General features: G+C 39.7%; 1 protein-coding gene across 3 annotated transcripts in view; it reads right to left on the bottom strand.

Moving 5' to 3' along the window:
- The window catches only part of LOC121326738 (sulfhydryl oxidase 1-like), a 156271-nt gene that overhangs the window by 10404 nt on the left and 121572 nt on the right, over positions 1 to 24295 (bottom strand). For all 3 annotated transcript variants that reach the window (XM_041270173.1, XM_041270174.1, XM_041270175.1), the window contains 3 exons: positions 15164 to 15286; positions 11850 to 11997; positions 10845 to 11021 (listed from right to left, as the gene is read on the bottom strand). In XM_041270173.1, coding sequence (XP_041126107.1) covers positions 10845 to 11021; positions 11850 to 11997; positions 15164 to 15286 — 448 coding nt within the window. The remainder of the gene's footprint in view (positions 1 to 10844; positions 11022 to 11849; positions 11998 to 15163; positions 15287 to 24295) is intronic.

Raw genomic sequence — 24295 nt, 5'->3', positions numbered from 1 at the left:
TTTTCACAATGTATCCGAGCATCTTGTTAACCTTTTTTATAGCTTCCCCACATTGTCTAGATGAAGACATTTCTGAGTCAACAAGAACTAGGTCTTTTTCATAGATTCCTTCTCCAATTTTCACCATATGATATTTATAATGCACATTTTTATTTCCTGCGTGCAGTACCTTACACTTTTCTCTATTAAATGTCATTTGCCATGTGTCTGCCCAGTTCTGAATCTTGTCTAGATCATTTTGAATGACCTTTGCTGCTGCAACAGTGTTTGCCACTCCTATTTTTGTGTCGTCTGCAAATTTAACAAGTTTACTTACTACACCAGAATCTAAATCGTTAATGTAGATTAGGAATAGCAGAGGACCTAATACTGATCCCTGTGGTACTCCACTGGTTACCACATTCCATTCTGAGGTTTCTCCTCTAATCAGTACTTTCTGTTTTTGACATGTTAACCACTCCCTAATCCATGTACATGTGTTTCCTTGAATCCCTACTGCACTCAGTTTGAGAATTAATCTTTTATGCAGGACTGGAAATCTAAATAAACCATGTCATATGCTTTGCAATTATCCATTATCGATGTTGCATCCTCAAAAAAATCAAGCAGGTTAGTTAGACACGATCTCCCTTTCCTAAAACCATGTTGACTGTCTCCCAGGATATTGTTACCATATAGGTAATTTTCCATAAGTTTGCATATAATAGAAGTCGGGCTTATTGGTCTGTAGTTACCTGGTTCAGTTTTGTTTCCCTTTTTGTGGATCGATATTACGTTTGCAATTTTCCAGTCTGTCGGTACCTCCCGTGTAAAGAGATTGTTGCATGATCTTGGTTAGTGGTTTGTAAATTACTTCTTTCATTTCTTTGAGTACTATTGGGAGGATCTCATCCAGCCCAGGGGATTTGTTTATTTTAAGAGCTCCTAGTCCCTTTAACACTTCTGCCTCAGTTATGCTAAAGTTATTTAAAACTGGATAGGAACAGGATGACATGTGGGGCATGTTGTCCATATCCTCCTTATAACTTGTGAAAAGTAATCATTTAATATATTTGCTATATTTTTTTTCTTCATCTATGATTTTGCCATTTGTATCTCTTAGACATTTAATCTCCTCCTCGAATGTTCTCTTGCTGTTGTAATATTGGAAAAACATTTTGGAATTGGTTTTAGCCAACTTAGCAATGTTCATTTCTATTTCTCTCTTGGACTTTCTAACTTCCTTTTTGACTTGCGTTTGCAGTTCCGTGTACTCTTTCTGTGTACATTGTTTTTGGTCCCTTTTTAATGCTCTGTAAAGTGCCTTTTTTCGCTGAATTTTTTTTTTAATTGATCTATTAAACCATTTTGGCAATTTAGTTTTACATTTAGATTTGTCTACTTTAGGGATGTAATTGTAAGATCCATCAGTCATGGCGGTGACACGGAGAGGTGGGGAAGAGGGTGTGTTGGCTTTCCCTCTCTCTAAGTAGCTGAGAGGCAGGCCTTGGGAGATTACTTTGCCCATAAGTATTGCGCTTGGTTATGCATTCAATTGGCCGTGATTGGGAATACCCCAAGATGCTGGCTGAGAAGGTCAGTGTAAACATACGCAAGGCAGAAACGCCAGTGGCTGGAGTGAGAGAACAAAATAGGCAAGCATGGCTGAGGAAGACAGCCAGCTTAGAGAAAGTAAACAATAAAATAACTTGTTATGTACCCAAGGGAACGTGTGTGACTAGAAGGGGAACCTTGGCCACCCCAGTGTAGGGTGCATAGCAGAGCGTAGGACGGAGACCTAAGCTGACCAGCTTAGCGGCATTGGGGGCACTGCATAAGCAGCACCTTTATTTTGTAGTTTTATTACTGTGTTTTATTTTCTCTTTTCATTTTGCCCTTTGTTTTCATTATTATTTTTAGCACCTGTGAGTGTGCCAGCATCAACCTGACTGGATACCTATGTTGGTAACTCTGTTGTCCTGATTATTCAGGCCACGGATAACAGAGTCCTCTGCAGCCAAAGTAAATCAGTGCACCGGAGTGGCGTTTCAACTGCAGTTCTGTGTCTCCTGTGTGTCAGTGAATTGCCCACCACCCTTCCACAGGTCCATATCATCAGGAGCTCAAACGATGAACTGTTGGTTTGGATCAAACGAATAAGGAAAGCTATCAGCTTCGACCCATTGCAGCTGCTCAAGTAACAGAACCATTGTCATTGTAGTGCCAACGCTGCATTGCAAGTAAAGATAATTTTGGAAGGTAGTAGGGGCTATACTAATATTTCAGATGTCAATCAAACATGAACCATATAATGAATTAAATGTGTTGCATTCCAACGACCTTGTAAGATTTTTGAATGATATTATAGAAACGTTCCAATTTCATTTACAATAATTCTTAACCAATATGCTACATCTTGTTGGTGAAATCTGGGCCCATTCTGTCTTGCATATGTCCTTCTGCTCAGACAGATTGGATACACAATGCTTGGCTACAGTTTTTTCAAATCAGCCAAAACATTTCTATTGGACTGCAATCAGGTGATTGCGAACGGCATTCCAGAATTTTATCATTGTTTCCCTCAAAAGCCAGTTTTTTTTATCATTGTTTCCTTCAATTGTTTTCTTCATTGAAGACTTTTCCTTTTTTTTCTTAGCTTGGTGTGGTCCATTTTTGGGGAAAAGTTATATTTTAGTCTCATTGGACAACATAATTCCTGTTCATATTTCTTGTGAAGTTTGACAAGATTTGTTTGATAATTTTCTTAAAGTTTGTAGGTGTCTTAGGACAGTTCTTTTGTGCATTATTATGCCTGTTGCTTCTCTTTTTCCTTAATTCATTTGCTGTTAATCTATTCAGGGATACCAAGATGTTTCACCTGCAAGGTGTCTGAAGGTTTTTCAGAACATACACTCCCCTGAGAAACGATTCTTCAGAACACATTGCCCTGAGAAACGATTCTTCAGAACCCATACTCCCCTGAGAAACGGTTCTTCAGAACACACACTGCCCCAAGAAACGGTTCTTCAGAACAAACACTGCCCCAAGAAACGATTCTTCAGAACACGCACTGCCTTGAGAAGTGATTCTTCAGAACACATTGCTCTGAGAAAGTTCTTCAAAACACACTGCCCTAAGAAACGATTCTTCAGAACACACACTCCCATGAGAAACGGTTCTTCAGAACACACACTTCCCCACAAGTTCAGCACCACTGTGGCTACAGAGCTCCAGGCCTCTAAAGCTCCATATAATCCTCAGCCTGACAGCTGGTGTCTGATGAGAAGACAATGGAATTAAAAGGGGCTGAAGGAGAACAAGCCATTCTTTAACCACTTACTCCCCCCTGTTCCGCGGGCGGGACATGGTACTGCAATTACACATTATATTTAAAAAATAATCTGTAATTGTGGCAGAGCAAAGCTCTGCTCTTTAGAAATTGGCAGGGATGGGGTTAACTTCCCCTACCTGCCTGGGTTTATTATGTTCAGGTGGCTGGGGTTGATTAGTTGATTAGGTTGATTAACGATCAATCAGCGCCCAGCCACCTGATATAAAAGGAGGCCTCTGCTTCTCATTTGGGGAGAGGGAGCTGAGGAAGCAGGTTGGTGTTTGTTTTGTGGTTTTTGAATTTTCTAAATCCAGTGAAGGCATTGCCCAGCCTGGAAACTTTATTTTTGTGAGTTTTGTTTTTGCTTTATTTGTGTTTGAGTATCTGTTATTTTGCCCTTGTGCACTTTATTTTTGTTTATTTATAATAAAATAGTTATTTTTTTGAACTGCAGTCTGTCTCTGGGCCTCTATCCACTCGCCAGCCTGCCACAGTAATATTATTACAAAAACAAAACAGCAAAAAAAACGGACTCAATATCAGAAAAGTTGTTTCCTACCGTCAAACAGCGAAGGAATTTTTCGAATTCGCCATTTCACCACTGAGATATTCCCTTCGCAATGTGTCTAGTACCTCACGGTTCAAATCAGATCGACTAGCAGTGCGTTTCGCTGCTCTGGCCTTGCATGTTTCTGTTGATGGTGAAATCTCAGTGATCAAGTTGTAAGGGAGGTCACAAGCTTTCCATTCATACCTTGACTTTGCTTGTAGCCTAATCCACTGAAGAGTAATCGATGCGCGTATGTAAACAAGACATATTTGCAAACAAGAGCGCAGTGTTACGCACGTAGGATCAAGGTTTCTTACCGTTTTCTGATCATTTTTCAAGCTGTAAAATTTATAAAATCCAACGAAATGGCGAGCAGTGTTCCAAAGCATCTCAAAAGAAGTCGATTCCGTCTTTTTGAAGTTTTGGAGGAGATGGATAATAGTGAAAGTGACGGCGAAAATGACTTTCTGGGTTGGAGAGTGCTGATTCAGTGTCTGTGAAGCAGCATTTGAAGTGGATTGGAGCCTCTTCAGGATTTGTAAGTGTAATGGATCCACATTACGATTATTATTATTATCAGTATGCATTTTTACTGTAAATGTTATTAGAAAATGCAACAATTTGACTCTCAAGGGGCACATAAAAATAACATTTTTTAAAATAATTTTTATTGCATAGTAAAGAGCAACACCATGTCTCGTCTGTGCTGTGCTGCTGTATACGGTCCCTGATCTTTATGATGCAATACAAGTTGCAAGAAGTAATTGTTGCTTCACGGCCGTCTATTATTTTCTCATTGATGTTCATTGATTTAGATTATTGCATGGGAGTGTTTAGCAAACTTTGTTATACTTCACCTAGAGACAGTATAGGTTTCTTAGCCTTTCAAGGTAAGCTGTCTGCCTGCTCCAACAATCACTCACTCAGTTCCTTTGTTTGCCACATGTCAATCAAAGTGAAGATGAAAGTAACTGAGGTGTTTTCAGTCTGGCAGCCTGATTTAGAGCAGCAAAGGTGTCTGCAATCTTCTTCTTCTTCTTCTTCTTCTTCTTCTTCTTCTTCTTCTTCTTATAATAATTATAGACATTTAGCAGACACATTTATCCAATAATCAACATATGTTCACCTGTCAGCAATGCTTGAATGAGTGTAACCATTTTATTTTGAAAAAAAAATCTCATTATTTTGCTTCTTCACATTTACATACTTTCAAGCGAGTGAGTAACAAAAATACAGTCAGGTACTGAAAATTCAGAGCTACAAAAAAATCTCAGTAGCAACATTCTCCTGCACAAACACACAGTTATGTGAGAGCAATGTGCCTGACAGTTGTGGCATATGAACTGAGAGTATTTGTCATGCATACTCATCATAGAGACATTTCGGGCACCCCAAAACTCTCCAAAAAGGCCACATTTTGAATGAAATATTGGACAAATAAGTAAAAAAGAGGATTACAAAATCTAGCTCATGTGGCAATGTATAGCATGTGAGGTGCCAGAAGGTAACCTCCCTTTTAGATCTTGCTCAAGAAACTAGTGTATGACTGGCCGTAAAGATTTACACAATATTCATTTTTGGAGAGGTTTGGGGACGCTTGGGCCTAGCTTTGTAAAAACTCATGTAGAATTTGATACCTTTACAATCAGTTTCAAATTTTTTATCCAGTGTAGTAGACATGTTGGGGAAGCACTGGAAAAAAATCTCTTCATGTGCTACAAGGTGAAAAAATGACGATAGAATATAAACAAATGAAAAGCGTTTCTTTTTTTTTTTCTGGATATCTCCTTCCAGTGTGGTACAGAGTAAGACTTAAATCAAATCTGAGGTTTTAGTACTAATGGCCAGGGGGAATTACCTTGAATTAAGCCCTGAACCATGCCTGTGCTGTCTGTACTTTGGAAGATAATGTGATTTATTTAAGGCCATAGCCCTCCAGGTGGAAATTGCCTGTGAGAGGCTGGGGGTTTAAGAGGTTAAATTAGAAATGGAAAGCTTTCAGGTGGATCACACCTGACAATGTCATCTTTCTCTGGGAAGGGGGGGCTAAGTAATTTGGGAAAATTGTGCCCATTGTAGAAAGCAAGACAGTTGGATTTCACAGCAATTAGGTGTATTTAAATAATATAAACAGTGAGGGATCTGATTATGTCTTATTGACTTCTTTCAGTTGAATCTTTACTTCGTCAATTCAGTTAAGTGCTTTAGTAATCTCCCCTGTCACGGACAAAATTACAAAACTAGAACTATCAGTATGAAAAAGATGATTGACATTCTCACTGTGTATATGTTGAAATGTGAGCCCTATCTACAGATATACCTAACTTGCAGAATATCCAACCAAGTGTCTTAAACAGGATAAGCAGTATTTTTCTAATGGAAAAAGGTACTGGTATGGTACAAAATAATTGTATAACTAACATGTAAAAAATAAATGCTGAATCCTAGTTTTCAAGGAACATGGAATGAAGGGGAGCAGAATCTGAGAGAGAAGGATAACATTCAAACAAAAACAAATACATACATATGAAAATGATGGAAGAGGTCTCATTAGCAGGTGAGCACTAGACCCAGCAGATGAGAGGCTGAGAAAAGACCTGTTTGTTGGTTTTGATCTGAAACTGGGGAAGGTAGCTGGAACTATTAAGACCTAAGGGTTAACTATTATCATTTGGTTAATCTTCATATTCCAATCCAAAATAATGTTGTTTATAGAATGGTACATTTCATTCTTGATATCTTAAAGAAAAATCATACATCCCTGTTTGAACTGTAGTGTAACTTATGCATCAATTATGAAGTTACTGCAATTAATGTAACTGAATATGTTTTAATATATTGCATAATGGTACACATTGGCTGTGAGTTTTGAATATTTTATTCATTATCATACTTCTTTACTTATTTTGGACTCAGTTTTGTTCTTGATTTGAGCAGTTCAATAATAATTCAGAGTTGTGTTGATACAATATCCCACCTGACGTTACTTGAAAAAGAAAAGGCTTACTGTGTTCTTACAAATGTGCCAATTTGAAAGGCAACATTTATGTACAATGTTTAAAAAAAAAAAAAAAAAAAAAAAAAAAATTATTTAATCTTTGTTAATGTAAATAATAAGTTGTGTAGAAATTCTGTATTTTTGGCCATAGCCCTCTATTATAGGCTACTGTTTGCATGCAAGGTTGTATTTTTTTGGTTCTTTGAAAAATGCTAGTATACTCAGCTGCAAAGTACGTTGAAACACGTACACTATGGGTACTATAAAATGTGGTAACATTATGAAAATAGATATAACAAGTGCCCAGTTGGTTTATCACTTCAGCAGCATGATACCCTTCCTCAAAATTGCTTGTGTATACTTTAATACTGTAGTTGAACCCAAGACTCTGCTATGTGTATAATAACTATCAAATTATGGGTCAAATTTGCTGTTGCACGCTTAAAATCTCTGTAGCTTTAACCCTCACCACCCCCACCAGGGTCACCATACCTCTGGGCCCTGACCATATGCTGCTTACACTTCAGCCCCCCCAAATGTAAAAGCCAAACTATGCCCATGCTAATATATGTATAACTATATAAATTATATTGAACACCAAGAGCACTGGAATTGACAATTACACTTGTACTTCCTGGGCCATTTCTCCTCAGCAGTCTCTTCTGGGTGGGTCATGTTATGTCATGCTGGGGAAGCAGTGGGTTGGTGTGGCAGTGTGCCCTGCCCCTGCACTGCCCCTGTTCGAAGTTGATTAATGACAGGAAAAAGGCCGGTGAAGGTGAAATGACCGAGCAAGTGCAACACTAACTCAAAGCATGGTTTTTGCAAACGGAGATTTTTTTTTTAAACCAATAGTACTTACTACCAGATATCATGTTTTAAAATAATAATCCATGCTAAATATGGATTTTTCTTCCTCAGCAACATATGCATAATTCACCAACTACTCCACCCAGCTTCTAGTACTGTCCCGCCTTGGCTACTGCAACTCCCTCCTGGCCGGCCTCCCTGTGATCCGTCCGCTCCAGCTCATCCAAAACTCTGCTGCTCCCTTTGTCTTTTCCCTTCCTCATTTCTCCCACTCTACACAGCTGCTCCACTCTCTGCACTGGCTCCCTATTGCTGCTCACATCTAATTCAAAACTCTTCTGGTCGTCTATTGCTGTCCTGATCTTTCTGCTCCCTCCTATCTCCAGACTATCATTTCGCCCTACACCCCCCCTCAACCCCTCTGCCATCTCCCTCCTCCACCACCGGCAGATTAACTGTACCCCCCTCCGCTCCCCCACTTCCATGGCCTGCTTCTTTTCCACCCTTGCCCCTCAGTGGTGGAACGATCGACCCACAAATATCAGGCCTGCTCAGTCCCTGACCACCTCTTCAGACAGCATTTGCAGACCTCACAACTCTACACTATACTGGAATATATGTACCAGTACTTGCACTGAACTGCTCCATACCTTGCCATATTCTAGTACTGCTCTTAATTATAACTACTTCTTGTATCTTGTATTGACGTTACTCTTATAGTAATCTGTACTCATATTTTGTAATTGCTCTTATTTGAAATCATTCTCATCCATCCATCGTACAGGTAGTGGACAACAAAATGGAAAGGTCAATGTAAAGTCACTTAATAGGGTGTTAGGCCACCACGTGCGGCCAGTATGGCCTGTATGCGCCATGGCATAGAGTTTACCAGCCTCTGAAATTCTGCAGGAGAGATGCGGCACCATTCTTAAACGAGAAAGTTGTGGCATGGTCCACATAATAGTAACACAATAAACTTGTTGCCTATTGTGACTTAATTGAACAACAGAAAGCCTGGCCAGGCATTAAACGTTTTTTATTCAGCTACCTGAAATGGCAGTTATAAATCAATCGTCTTTTTAAAAGTAGCTAGTTAGGTTAAAATGGTGCTTTTTTCTTCTACTTCATTGACTTAATTATCAATAATAAAATTATAAGGTTAATTGGAGATTTAATTTTCTCTGCAGGTGTTATATTGAACTCTATTTCAGGGGCGGGTTCCAACCTCCGCCTCCTGTATGACGTCATTGCACAGCTCAATCTTTTTGAATGTAGCGCTGATCTGAGCTGGGGAGAGACGTTTTTTCAGTACAGTGAGATTGATTTCTGCGTTTGTTTTGTAATCTTTATGATTTTAGTTCACTAAATGTATCACTCAAAAAGAAGCAATGTACACGGTTAAGCAACATGTATGACTGTAGGAGAATTCAGCAGCATGTCTCTGTGCCTACAACCAAGAATGAAGATCCACCCCAAACCAGGATAGCTTATGGATTTAAAGCAAACGCAGTAACATCTTGGGTGAGATCAAACTGGTTATTCCTTTTATTGGCTTTATGGATTGTTTTTGCTTTTTTTTTCTTCCTTTTTTTGCATTTTGGGATTGGTAATTTTTCAGTGCAATTGTCATAGTTTTTCTTCAAAGAATTAGAGTCCGTCATTTTTGGTATACAACGTTTCTATACTGGACAATGATCAGAAAGGGCTGAACATTGACCATTACTTTGGTTACTGTGAATTTAAATGTTATCACCCAAAATCTACGAAGCCAATATATATTTTCAGGTCTTGTGAATGCTCAGGTCATTGGTTACTGTTGACATACCTGTATGAAGGGGTTCTATAAATTTCCAAAATCAATTTCAGTCTTTTTCATTATTACTGTTTCTTTGAGTGTTTGATATTTGATATTTTAGAACATAAAGTTTACAAACGAGAGGAGGCCATTCGGCCCATCTTGCACGTTTGGTTGTTAGTAGATTATTGATCTCAGAATCTCATCAGCAGCTTCTTGAAGGATCCCAGGGTGTCAGCTTCAACAACATTACTGGGGAGTTGATTCCAGACCCTCATGATTCTCTGTGTAAAAAAAGTGCCTCCAATTTTCTGTTCTGAATGTCCCTTTGTCTAATCTCCATTTGTGACCCCTGGTGCTTGTTTTTTTTTCAGGTCGAAAAAGTCCCTTGGGTCAACATTGTCAGTACCTTTTAGAATTTTGAATGCTTGAATTAGGTCGCCGCGTAGTCTTCTTTGTTCAAGACTGAACGGATTCAATTATTTTAGCCTGTCTGCATATGACATGCCTTTTAAACCCGGAATAATTCTGGTCGCTCTTCTTTGCACTCTTTCTAGAGCAGCAATATCTTTTTTTATAGCGAGGTGACCAGAACTGAACACAATATTCAAGATGAGGTCTTACAAGTGCATTGTACAGTTTTAATATTACTTCCCTTGATTTAAATTCAACACTTTTCACAATGTATCCGAGCATCTTGTTGGCCTTTATTATAGCTTCCCCACATTGTCTAGATGAACACATTTCTGAGTCAACAAAAACTCCTAGGTCTTTTTCATAGATTCCTTCTCCAATTTCAGTATCTCCCATATGATATTTATAATGCACATTTTTATTTCCTGCGTGCAGTACCTTACACTTTTCTCTATTAAATGTCATTTGCCATGTGTCTGCCCAGTTCTGAATCTTGTCCAGATCATTTTGAATGACCTTTGCTGCTGCAACAATGTGCCACTCCTCCTATTTTTGCGTCGTCTGCAAATTTAACAAGTTTGCTTACTATACCAGAATCTAAATCATTAATGTAGATTAGAAATAGCAGAGGACCTAATACTGATCCCTGTGGTACTCCACTGGTTACCACATTCCATTCTGAGGTTTCTCCTCTAATCAGTACTTTCTGTTTTCTACATGTTAACCACTCCCTAATCCATGTACCTGTATTTCTTTTAATCCCAACTGCGTTCAGTTTGAGAATTAATCTTTTGTGCGGGACTTGGTCAAAAGCTTTCTGGAAATCTAAATAAACCATGTCATATGCTTTGCAATTATCTATTATTGATGTTGTGTAAAAATCTATGTAACAAATGGAAGTGCTCAACAGGTAAGATTTCTGGGATTATTTTGTCAACTGCAATCACTGTGCAGCAGATGGGTTTACCTGCAAGGCGGTTGTTGACGATGTTGTGCCGGGACCAGAGCCACAGCACTGATTTGGGCAGGCTGTCCACTCGGCTCATTGTCTCGGCGGCCATGCTCTTGAAGTGCGTGGCACACTCCCGGCAACTGAAGAAGTGCTGGATGTACCCATGCATGGCCTGCAGTACCTCCAGTGGATCTGTGAGGAGGGGAGAGAAAAGAGGGAGAGAGGAGAGGAGAGGGGAAGAGAGGGGAACGAGGAGGAGAGAGGGAAGATCCGAACCAGAGGCATGCAATCAGTAGCCCCACTCAACGCAGGTCCTTCTGACCTGACCATCCTGACACTATTGGTCATAGTTGTCTTAACTGTATCTAAAGTACCAGTACTTTGCAGTACAGTATATTGGTATTCTACCAGTAGTCATACACACAAGCCTGGTGAAGGAAGCTCTGATGTAGTATAATCCAAATCAAATCACACACCCAGTTGTTGTGGTTCTGTTATCATTGATGTTTTCCAGAGGATAATGCTGACCAGAGTAATCTGGCTGCCGACCCCTAAAGGACAGATCGACACCCCTGGCAGGGTCCATCTGGGGGTACTTGAAACCCACTAAACCTCAGATGGAGCTGAGCTGCACCCTTCATTAACTGCTTAAATTCCACTAATCTCAACGAATCCTTTGCCTGCCCTAAACTAATTACTTTTCTAGTAACTAAAAAAAACAGGATTTCCCTCAAGCACATAGCAGCTGGAAGTAATCGTATTGTTTAACCTGTTCTATGCCGCTGAGGAGAGCTGTGATCTTTCTGTAGACCCAATGACGAGACTCCACAATAAAGATGGGAGCAAACAGACGGTCAGTATGTGTGTGTGATGATATCACTATGTAACTGTTACATAGTGATATCAGTTTGTGGGGAATAATAGCCATTTTCTATACATTTGAGGGATAAGCAATTAGGAAATAACACTTACTACCAGGAACCAAAAATAAAACTTACACGGTGTATCCATCTCACCTACCTGGGGTTGGGGTGTGTGTGCTGTGGGCTGCCTGCACTGTGAGCAGGTGGAAGAGGATCCAGAGCGAGCAGGGGTACCCTCGGAAGTGAGGCTGGCTCCCCTGGCAGGACACCCACCTCACAGCATCAGGAAGAGCAGCATCCACGATCTGTAGAGAGGAGGGAGAACCGCACACACATTACACACAGTTTTTATACATCCACAGATTTGAGTACGCTCTACACAAAGACAGACACATCTATATACCTGCAGATTTTTACACTCAGAATGTTTATCACATGTGGAGAAGTGGTTTTCTAGATAGATTAAAAGTGGTTCCCTGATGCAATGTCCTGCGGGATACCAGTGGTTCTCTAGATAGATAAGAACATAAGAACATAAGAAAGTTAAGAAACGAGAGGCCATTCGACCAGTCTTCCTCATTTGGTTGTTAGTAGCTTATAGATCCCAGAATCTCATCAAGCAGCTTCTTGAAGGATCCCAGGGTGTCAGCTTCAATAACATTACTGGGGAGTTGATTCCAGACCCTCATGATTCTCTGTGTAAAAAAGTGCCTCCTATTTTCTGTTATGAATGCCCCTTTGTCTAATCTCCATTTGTGACCCCTGATCCTTTTTTCTTTTTTCACGTTGAAAAAGTCCCTTGGGTCGACATTGTCAATACCTTCTTGTTCAAGACTGAATAGATTCAATTCTTTTAGCCTGTCTGCATATGACATGCCTTTTAAACCCGGAATAATTCTGGTCGCTCTTCTTTGCAGTCTTTCTAGAGCAGCAATATCCTTTTTGTAGCGAGATGACCAGACTTTATAAGACTTTAGATAGAACGAGGAGATTTGAAATAGGTCTAAAATTGTTCAGTGTTTGTGGCTCAAGGGTAGGATTTTTTAAGCAGTGGTCATACTACAGCAACCTTGAAAGACTCAGGAACAGTGCCAGATGAGAGAGCTATTAATTATATTTAAGACAGTGTTATTTATTTTAGAAAAATATCTTTGAGCAATTTAGTAGGAATGGGGTCCAACTCACATGTGGTGGTTTTAGTCTTACCAATTAGGTCAATAAGATCTGGTTGATTGATTAAAATGAAAGAATCAAAAGGTGTGGTCTGATAAAGCAGGACTCAGGCAAATCACTCTGTCTTATTGCTGAGCGGCCTGTTTAAGCTGTCAGTAGTATTATTTCTTATATCATTAGTTTTTTGTTTTTTTTTGTTAAAAGGTTATAAAATCATTGCTGCTAGCTGAAGGTAGTGCACCCAGAGAGAGGTCTTTCTGTTGATTAGTTAGTTTGAGTAATAAGCTGATCTTGCTGAAGACAAGGCTGCCTTGTATTTTAGAATACTATCTTTCCAAGCGAGAAGAAAGACGTGCAGTTTGGTATCTTTCCATTTGTGTTCTAGTTTTCTGCATGTACGTTTAAGTTCATGTGTAATTCCATTGAACCATGGAGAAAATCTTGTGACAGTAATTCTTTTGTTTTTAATAGGGGCTATAGTATAAAAATTAGTGCTGAAAGTGGTATTATATAATCCACCTGCATATCCAGTGATTCTGCTTGGATGGCTGCTTGAGTAGGCAATGCTTCCAGAAATAAATTAGTAATCTATGAGTTATGAGGGCGACCTTTAACAAAGCGCACTGATTTTTTAATAGGGTTAGGCAGTGATAATTCAAAAAGGATGGCTGAATTGTCAGAGAGTGCAAGATCTGTAACTATTAGATTTTGAATATATAAACCACGAATGAGAATTAAATCTAATATGGATGGGGCCTGTAACATGTTGGGAAAACCCAAATGAATCTGTCAGTGACCTAAAAGTCCTAGTAAAGGGATCTAGATCCACATCAATATGTATATTAAAATCACCCAATATTAAAATTCTATAATGCTTAACTGTCATTGTAGATAATAATTCAGCAAATTCAGAAAGAAAAAGAGAATTTTGTCAGGGGGGTAGGTAGATTACTGTGACATAGATTGATTGAGGTTTTTACAGAAGCAGTAAGTAGTTTGAAAGATGTATAACCATTATTCTCTAAAAATCGAGTTCCTCACCAAAAATGGTAGTAATGCCACCAACCCAGCCTTGGTTATAAGCCTTCTGGTAGAAGGAGAAACCGGGTGGACAGGCCTCTATTAATGGGACCGTCTCATCCTGTTTTAGCCATGTCTCAACCAGAGCCAGGATGTTTACTTCTAATTCCAGAATAAAATCATTAATTTGGAGAAATGTATTACCCAGAGATTTTATTCAGTAATGCACACAAAAAGAGGTTGCTGTTGAATTATCAGCATTTTCATTAGCTGTCAATTAAATTTTTATTACATTTTTTTTTAACACAATCCCTTAAAGAAGCTGGAAATAGATAATGAGGAAGTGATACTACAGTGATAGGGCAGCCTGTTTGTGGGGTTTGTATGCATGGCTGGGAATTCACAATAAAGTCTTGTGGAAGCTTATTGAGTCAAAGGTTTTTAGAACAGTTTTGTATATTTTCTGCTAGTCTGATTGACCCTCTCTTGTTAGTATGCAGTCCATCTCTCTTAAACACAGGTCTTTCCCAATTATTAACAAACAAACGCAGCCTCTCCTAATAACAGGTAGGGGGCCAGAAAATATAATATAAAATATAATATTGATATTTGAAGTCATAGCTGTGGAAGTCACAGCTTTCGCCTTTTTTCTTTGATAGACCCATTTGTCTTGACCTTGGAAGATGACAGTGGTCCCCTGATGCAATGTCCTGTGGGATACCAGTGGTTCCTTGTTGCAATGTCCTGCAGGATACCAGTGGTCCCCTGATGCAATGCTCCGCGGGATACCAAACAGTTCCTCAGGGTTTTTATTGTTTTTTTATCCTGATTGAACCGTTTATCAAATGTATCACGACATGAAGGTGTTGTTCAAAATTCACATATAAATATTAAAACCAACAATTCACTTTCTTTTCTTTCTTTCTAGATAATACAACAATTGAAGCCCTATAACAAGTTAACAACACAAGTGATTACATGCAATTTCCAAACAAACTGAGTTAGTAAATGGTAAATCACTCTACAAAATTAGAGTGGAAAAAATTACAGCTGCACACCCATATTGGTCATTTAGAAATTTAGCTTTAGGATATGGTTAAGAAAGGACGGTTTTATCTGGAACAGTCAGTTTGCAAACCTCAGTCTAAGCAGAACCAGCAGCAGAGAATCCTACTCAACACACACACACAAACACACACACAGGATACTGAACAGGTAAGAAATGAAATATTGCGTAGATGCATATGGCATCCCTGTAACGCAAGCGGCGGGGCTGACCTGCACTTCATTGTCTAGCACCTTCTCCAGAGCAGTATACTGGACCTCAGGGTCATCACGGCTCTTCAACCAGGTCTCCAGGGAACGCAGGAGCGTCATCACCACCGGCCGGCCAGGGAAGTACTGCAGGGAGAGGGGGAGACCAGGTCCCTGTAATTGCATCAGCACTGACCTCCCTGAGCTGCAGAACCCTGACTAGAGGGCATTACTATAATACAGACAAAGTCAACTGCCAAGGTAACCCTTACAAAAATGTATCATGCTTTTCCTAGGGTTATACTATGCATTTGCATGTTTATTATAATGCTTTACCATACGTCTCTGGTCTTTACAATGCTTACCTATGATTAGAGTCCAGTGAAATTTGTTTTATTTGTTTTTAAAATAATTTTTCATTGCATTTTTCACAAATGTCGTTTTATTTTGTTGTATTTTTCACAAATGTCATTTTAGTACAGGATACACAATAATAAAACAACTCAAATAGATGTACATCAATAATAGTACACATCATGTTTTAACTACATACATATGAGTTAAACGAGGCAGTCTTCCCAGCGAGTGGAAGCGACAGCGAGTGGGAGAAGTACAGGCGTGGAAAAGTACAGAGCAGTTTCGAAGCAGAAAGGAGAAATTGCATCTTGAATTGCTTTAATCAAAAAACAGAGGACATTGGGGAAACACAGCAGCAGCTCAAAGTCAAACAGCCGCGTGTGTTTTTCTGATAACAAACAAGCTGAAACTCGGAGCAGCTGATTCAAATTCAGCGCCGTTTTGAGACACGGGCGAGGGGAGGAGCCAACAGCACAGCAGAACAACGCAGTTAAACGAGGCAGTCTTCCCAGCGACAGCGAGTGGAAGCGACAGCGAGTGGGAGAAGTACAGGCGTGGAAAAGTACAGAGCAGTTTCGAAGCAGAAAGGAGAAATTGCATCTTGAATTGCTTTAATCAGAAAACAGAGGACATTGGGGAAACACAGCAGCAGCTCAAAGTCAAACAGCCGCGTGTGTTTTTCTGATAACAAACAAGCTGAAACTCGGAGCAGCTGATTCAAATTCAGCGCCGTTTTGAGACACGGGCGAGGGGAGGAGCCAACAGCACAGCAGAACAACGCAGTTAAACGAGGCAGTCTTCCCAGCGACAGCGAGTGGGAGAAGTACAGGCGTGGAAAAGTACAGAGCAGTTTCGAAGCAGTTTGAAAGCAGGTTGACGGCTGCAGAAGAAACTAAACTTCAAAAAAAAAAAAAAACCCTCAACATGGTCTTCAAGCCAGTAATCTGTGACACCTGCTTGATGTGGGAAATCCGAGAAAACCCAGCGGAGCTAAACCAAGTGTGCGTAAAGTGCCGCGCGATCCAGGATTTGCATAAACTAGTAAGTATGCTAGAAATGGAGCTGGAAGAAGTGAGACAGCAACAGGATCTTGAGGAACTGGCACACCCACAATTCATGGAAGTCTGCATCACCCCTAACAGACTGAAAGCCACCAGGGAGATAGAAGGTCAGAACAGCTGGGTTCAGGTAGGCAGAAGCAGGGAAAAAAAGAAACTTCGTCAAACACAACCACCAGAAATCAAAACAACCAACAGATTTGAGTCACTTCAGAATTTTGATGAGCAGAACCAACAACAAGAGAATGAAAGGAACAACATCCAGGACCCTATTGACAGTGGTGACCAGACAGCAAAAAGAAGGGAGGTCATGATTGTTGGGGACTCCATATTGAGAAACACAGCAAGTTCAATTCGCAGTTTGGACCCCCTTACTACAACAGTGTGCTGCCTTCCGGGAGCCTCGGTCAAGCACATCACTGAAAACGTGGACAGGCTCCTAGAACGAACAGGAGACGACCCGGTAGTAGTCGTCCACATCGGTACAAACAACATTGGAAGAGACAGACCAAAATCCCTGCAAAACAAATTCAGAGAGCTAGGAAGGAAATTAAAAGAGAAAACCAAAACTGTGGTATTTTCTGGTATACTACCCGCACCTTGCAAAGGACCATATGGACAGCTGGAAATAATTAATCAAAACGAATGGCTGAAGACGTGGTGCACACGGGAAGGCTTCACCTATCTTGATCATTGGACCACATTCTACAACGAGGACTATCTGTATAGACGGGATGGACTGCATTTAAATAACAAGGGAACTAGTCTACTTGGAGAAAAGATCCTCGAGCAGGTTCGGAAGCATTTAAACTAGAAAGGAAGGGGGGAGAAATCAACAAAAAAACAGAAGGGAGACCGCATCAAAACAAGAACAACAACTCAGGTAAGACAACCATTAAATGTATTTATCTAAATGCTAGAAGTATCAGAAACAAAATTCTAGAACTTGAAGCTACTGCACTAACAGGTAACTATGATGTGATAGGTGTTACAGAAACGTGGTTATCTGAGAGTGATGGGGACGAATATAATATTTGTGGGTATACACTGTATAGGAAAGACAGGCAGGACAGAAGAGGAGGAGGGGTAGCGCTATACATAAGAAACAGTCTTGAAGCCCAGGTGTTAAACCTGGACAAAGAAAATAAAACCGAATCAATATGGGTCAGAATAACGGACAAAAATTCAAAAGGCATAATAATAGGAGCATGCTATAGACCGCCAGATTCTGACGGTATCATAATCTGTTATACAATGACATTAGAAATGTGTGTAGCAAAGGAGAAGCCATACTAATGGGGGATTTCAACTTCCCCCAAATAAAATGGGAAAACCCGGTGGGTAGCGCGAAGGATGAAATAGAAATGGTGGAAATGACAAATGACTGCTTCCTAACACAATTTGTGAAGGCACCCACTAGAGGGGAGGCATGCCTTGATTTAGTCTTTTCAAATAACGAAGACAGAATAACTAAAACAGAGGTCAGAGAACCACTGGCAAACTCAGACCACAACATGGTCTCATTTGAAGTGTTTTTTAAATCCCCAAAAGTAAAGACTAAAGCTAAGGTTTACAATTTTAGAAAAGCAAACTATGAAGGTATGAAACAGAGACTAACAGAAGTAGATTGGAGTAAAATAGAGAAAACACCCACAGAAGAAGGATGGTTGTTCTTCAAAAATGTAGTACTAGAGGCGCAAAACAATTACATCCCTAAAGTAGACAAATCTAAATGTAAAACTAAATTGCCAAAATGGTTTAATAGATCAATTAAAAAAAATATTCAGCAAAAAAAGGCACTTTACAGAGCATTAAAAAAGGACCAAAAAGAAAGTACGCAGAAAGAGTACACAGAACTGCAAACGCAAGTCAAAAAGGAAGTTAGAAAGGCCAAGAGAGAAATAGAAATAAACATTGCTAAGGGAGCTAAAACCAATTCCAAAATGTTTTTCCAATATTACAACAGCAAGAGAACATTCAAAGAGGAGATTAAATGTTTAAGAGATACAAATGGCAAAATCGTAGAGGAAGAAAAAAAAAATAGCAAATATGTTAAATGATTACTTTTCACAAGTTTTTACAAAGGAAGATACTGACAACATGCCCCACATGTCATCCAGTTCCTATCCAGTTTTAAATAACTTTAGCATAACTGAGGCAGAAGTGTTAAAGGGACTAGGAGCTCTTAAAATAAACAAATCCCCTGGGCCGGATGAGATCCTCCCAGTAGTACTCAAAGAAATGAAAGAAGTAATTTACAAACCGCTAACCAAGATCATGCAGCAGTCTCTTGACACAGGGGTGGTACCGACAGACTGGAAAATTGCAAACGTAATACCGATCCACAAAAAGGGAAACAAAACTGAACCAGGTAACTACAGACCAGTAAGCCTGACTTCTATTATATGCAAACTTATGGAAACTATAATAAGATCCAAAATGGAAAATGACCTATATGGTAACAGGGTACTGGGAGACAGTCAACATGGTTTTAGGAAAGGGAGATCGTGCCTAACTAACTTGCTTGATTTTTTTGAGGATGCAACATCGATAATGGATAATTGCAAAGCATATGACATGGTTTATTTAGATTTCCAGAAAGCTTTTGACAAAGTCCCGCACAAAAGATTAATTCTCAAACTGAACGCAGTTGGGATTCAAGGAAACACATGTACATGGATTAGGGAGTGGTTAACATGTAGAAAACAGAAAGTACTGATTAGAGGAAAAACCTCAGAATGGAGTGTGGTAACCAGCGGTGTACCACAGGGATCAGTATTAGGTCCTCTGCTATTCCTAATCTACATTAATGATTTAGATTCTGGTATAGTAAGCAAACTTGTTAAATTTGCAGACGACACAAAAGTAGGAGGAGTGGCAAACACTGTTGCAGCAGCAAAGGTCATTCAAAATGATCTAGACAAGATTCAGAACTGGGCAGACACATGGCAAATGACATTTAATAGAGAAAAGTGTAAGGTACTGCACGCAGGAAATAAAAATGTACATTATAAATATCATATGGGAGATATTGAAATTGGAGAAGGAATCTATGAAAAAGACCTAGGAGTTTTTGTTGACTCAGAAATGTCTTCATCTAGACAATGTGGGGAAGCTATAAAAAAGGCTAACAAGATGCTCGGATACATTGTGAAAAGTGTTGAATTTAAATCAAGTGAAGTAATGTTAAAACTGTACAATGCACTAGTAAGACCTCATCTTGAATATTGTGTTCAGTTCTGGTCACCTCGCTATAAAAAAGATATTGCTGCTCTAGAAAGAGTGCAAAGAAGAGCGACCAGAATTATTCCGGGCTTAAAAGGCATGTCATATGCAGACAGGCTAAAAGAATTGAATCTGTTCAGTCTTGAACAAAGAAGACTACGTGGCGACCTAATTCAAGCATTCAAAATTCTAAAAGGTATTGACAGTGTCGACCCAAGGGACTTTTTCAGCCTGAAAAAAGAAACAAGGACCAGGGGTCACAAATGGAGTTTAGAAAAAGGGGCATTCAGAACAGAAAATAGGAGACACTTTTTTGCACAGAGAATTGTGAGGGTCTGGAATCAACTCCCCAGTAATGTTGTTGAAGCTGACACCCTGGGATCCTTCAAGAAGCTGCTTGATGAGATTTTGGGATCAATAAGCTACTAACAACCAAACGAGCAAGATGGGCTGAATGGCCTCCTCTCGTTTGTAAACTTTCTTATGTTCTTATGTTCTTATGCTGCACATGATGACCTGGCTGGAACAAACTGAGCAATTGGTAGTGTCTAACTGTATGTGTATCCTGGCTACTGGGACCTTCCAGAAGGCAGCAGGTGATACAGTGGGGATCACCCAGTCAGCCGTGTCCACCACCTCGACCAGTTCATAACCGCGTTGTTGCGATGTGCTGAGGAACATATAAAATTCTCCAGTACCAGAGCAAACAGTGAGGAGATAATGCAGGGTTTTTATGAGGTTGCACACCTGCCGCATGTGATAGGTGCAATTGACTGAACACCATATTGCTATCCGGGTACCTGTTCCAGTTTCCTGTTCTATCAGGATTTCAGTTGTATTCAGAACAATGGGAAATCTGAATAGCTATTCAATGCCATGTAAACAGAGTATTCCGAATTAATCTGTCCGTATTCTGGATACCACTATTCTGAAAACGTGATACTGAATACCCACTTAGTATTAGGATACTATCGGAATACTAGCCCTTCTAGACACCTTATTCAGAAAACCAGTTTTATTTCTAGACACACGAGTCGTCGTTATATAATCTATAATAAATAAGACGATGGCTTGTGTGCCCGACAAAGCCTTTGCCAAAACTACACAATTATATTAGTATTTGTATGACCCTAAACTGGTTGCCGACTATGCAATATCTTCCTATTTTTTCTTTTAAGTTTTTTAGTAGATAACAGTCAATACCTGGATATATATACTTCAACCTGCGTAAAGCTAAAGAAGTCCAGCCTACCAAATCATATAATATACAATGATGAGTACTAAATCTTGTGTTTGTATTGTACCTCAATGTTGCATGATATAGCGAGTCCAGTTTACCTAAAGTTGATGGTGATGCAAACCTATATATTGCATCACCATAGTCAATTTGCAGCAAAAACATACAAGCAATAAGCCTCTTTTTTTGTTTCCATAATATATATATATATATATATATATATATATATATATATATATATATATATATTATATATATAACATGTTCATATCATAGTGACGTTTATAGCGTATTCCCATGCCCAACAGACGAGTGTGGAAACAAGCACTCACCTCTGTTCAGCAAACTGCCTTCCTTCTGTTCCTTTAATACGGTCCTATTAGCAAGCATATGGTAATGCATCGGTAAATAAAAACATGAGATGCAAATGTATTCTAGGTGGACATTCAATATGCACATAGCACAATCAAATTTGAATTGGGCAAAAGCCCTAATTCGTCTGACTATACCAACATCTGCGTGATAATTGCGATGCGCTAGTTCCAATAACTGCGCACCGCTGGCTCAAATAGTGTCGGAGTAACAGTCTACTCTGGAGTTGGGTACAATAGTACAGAACCCCAACCCTCCCCAGCTGCACACACTGGATGGGTAGATCAGTTATGTGTTTTATCACTGTATTGATATGATGGACAGCGGTAGTGTGTTTACATATACAGTTATATGTGTTCTTCACTGCTCCACAGGCATATCGGCATCCAACGTGTACCATCAAAGTATGAAAATGTAGATTGAGAGAAGGATGAAGAGGGGAAGGGGGTACTGTCTGTTATCTTTGTTGTGTTGCCACGTATCTGTATATTAATTGTATAAATACATCATACACCCATCTTGTGGCCCTTTGCTTTATTTGGCTATTCCATAGGCTGCTCTGCATTACGGGTGAGGGGTGGGCAGCTGCAATTAACGTTTTCCTAAAATCAGACCGGTGATACGATCAACCAATCAAAGACCTGTATTTTCATGCAGCAATCCAATTATAAGTTAGCTGAGGCAGGACACACACTGTTCATTTATTGAGAAATCATAGTAGGGTACAATTAACATTTGAGGCGCGTATTTAGAATTAATTATTATTCTTACAAAAAAATGGCATAACGAAAAAAATCCATTTTGGCGACACTCAAAACCTTGGTCTTAATCTTGATGTTCAATGGGTGAGTAGAATGAATAACAACGCATTTCTGTGTATTGTATCTATAACAATGCATGATTGATGTTTACTTTGCAGGTGAATGACCTTGTTACATTTACAAATCAGAAAGTGTGCTACCACAGATAGACTTTGTCACAGCACGACTTAAATATAAAAAAAAAATCATCCAGAAAAAAGACAGTATCCAAAGCCTTTTTTAAAATGTTTTGATTTTACTTCAAAACCATACGGCTATGTCGGATCAGCTGAACTTTAAAGAAACCTATATAGTATTTCCTTGTGATGCAATACTGTCCGTATTCAAGAAAACAGTGGCGTTATCAGTGCATTCAATTGAAAACTCAGCACCTAGCTATGGAGCCAACTGTGTATTTGAATGGTCTGTATGTATGTGTGCATGATGTAGTGTGTGATCTCGTCTGCTGTCGTATCGGTACATACTGTGGCAACACCAATGATAGCAGCTTGTCAGGGTAATGCCAATACTAATGGAGACTGTCCATCATTCTGCATTCTCGTTTGGCTGTTGTGTGCAGTTGCTATATTGGTAGTGAATGCGCAGATGGTTTTGCGAGGCACAAACAGATTTGCGAATTGCCTAAAAAACTGTTATATTCGAATGTCTCACAACTGCTTTGTGCCATTTTGGAATATCTCTCATTTTGTGCCAAAGCACAATTTTTTTGCGAGGCACAAATTTAGCGAGGGGATTGCACGAAGATCGAAGATCGGGCCAATAGTCCACAGATCCAGCATTTAAATGAAAAATGTGCACTTTTGCTGGCTTTTCAAAATGACACAAAAAGGTCCCGCATTCACACAACTAGAACAAAGCCAGCAACACGTTTATATTCTGTGCGACACATCCCAACATTACCAAGCTCATACTTTTGAAGATTATAAGCCATATCTGTTCACCAGACTGTTTTAAAAGGAAAAACTAAATAAGTCTTGCCATGGCACATGACCTTGTTCTGTGTATAATTATTCATAAGAAAATTAAGTCAGAGAGCTCAAAGACTCACCCATGATCTGATGCATCACAGTTTTCAACAGTGTTTACGATAAAGTAGAAAAATAGATTTGCAGAACAGCATCGGTAGTAATACAAGGTAAGTGGTGACTTCTGCATAATAACACTGATAATAATAATAATAAAAATAGTGTAATGCTATATATATATATATATATATATATATATATATATATATATATATATCTAGATTTGACCCTATGACACTCGGCTCTAAAGAGTTCCGTGAAGCTAGCAACAATAAGCAACAATAAGGTGATTCCGGTTTTCAAAACGGCTCAGCGTAGGCAAGGTATCAAAATAAAAGTCCCGTATTCAGCACAAAAATATAGTTTATATACACGTAGAAAATGGGGTGCAATGTAATGTAGACACACTGGGGGTACAGAAAATAAAGTTACTTAAGATTTATGTCACTGTAATAGCAACACTACTTTTTATGTCATGTATTTAGTTAAAACAGCCATTTCCCTGGGTGCAGCCTTGCCAATGGGTTGTGTCAATTGGTCAGTCCAGTTGTGAGGGAGGTTGGTGGCAGCCGGGGCCCCTCAGGATGGTCTTTCTTGGGCTTGGGAGAGGGTGGATATTTTTTAGGCCCCGACCTCGGTCATCAGCCGGAGAACCGGTTATCCCTTGCCGCTGGCTCTTCCTCCGCCCGCTTGTTTGTTCTGGGGTGGGGGGTGCAGTTCAGGCCTAGTTGCCGCTGCAGGCTGTGAAGACCACCTTGGGCACTGGCTGCAGGCAAGAAGGCGTGAGAATTTCAAAGCAACCTCCGTGGCCTTGTGGGACCTCTCAAGGCTCACATCAATGGTCGCTCCGTATGTCTGCCCCTGTGTAATAGGGGCATCTAATAGCGCTACCTTCTCTGTCACCACAACCTTGGCCTGGGTTAGCCAGAGGTGTCTGCGAGCAGATACCAGCGCCGTTAGAGACCTGCCTGATGTCTGACCTATCTCACCCATTAGGTCGGTCATCGCTCTTGTTACCGCCAGTAGCTCCCCTGTGTCCGCTTCCGTTGCCCGCTCCTGCA

This window comes from Polyodon spathula, chromosome 14 (genome assembly GCF_017654505.1).
Source record: "Polyodon spathula isolate WHYD16114869_AA chromosome 14, ASM1765450v1, whole genome shotgun sequence".
Lineage (NCBI taxonomy): Eukaryota > Metazoa > Chordata > Actinopteri > Acipenseriformes > Polyodontidae > Polyodon > Polyodon spathula.
The sequence above is the reverse complement of the archived record's forward strand: the minus strand, read 5'-3'. Positions and strand labels throughout refer to the sequence as shown.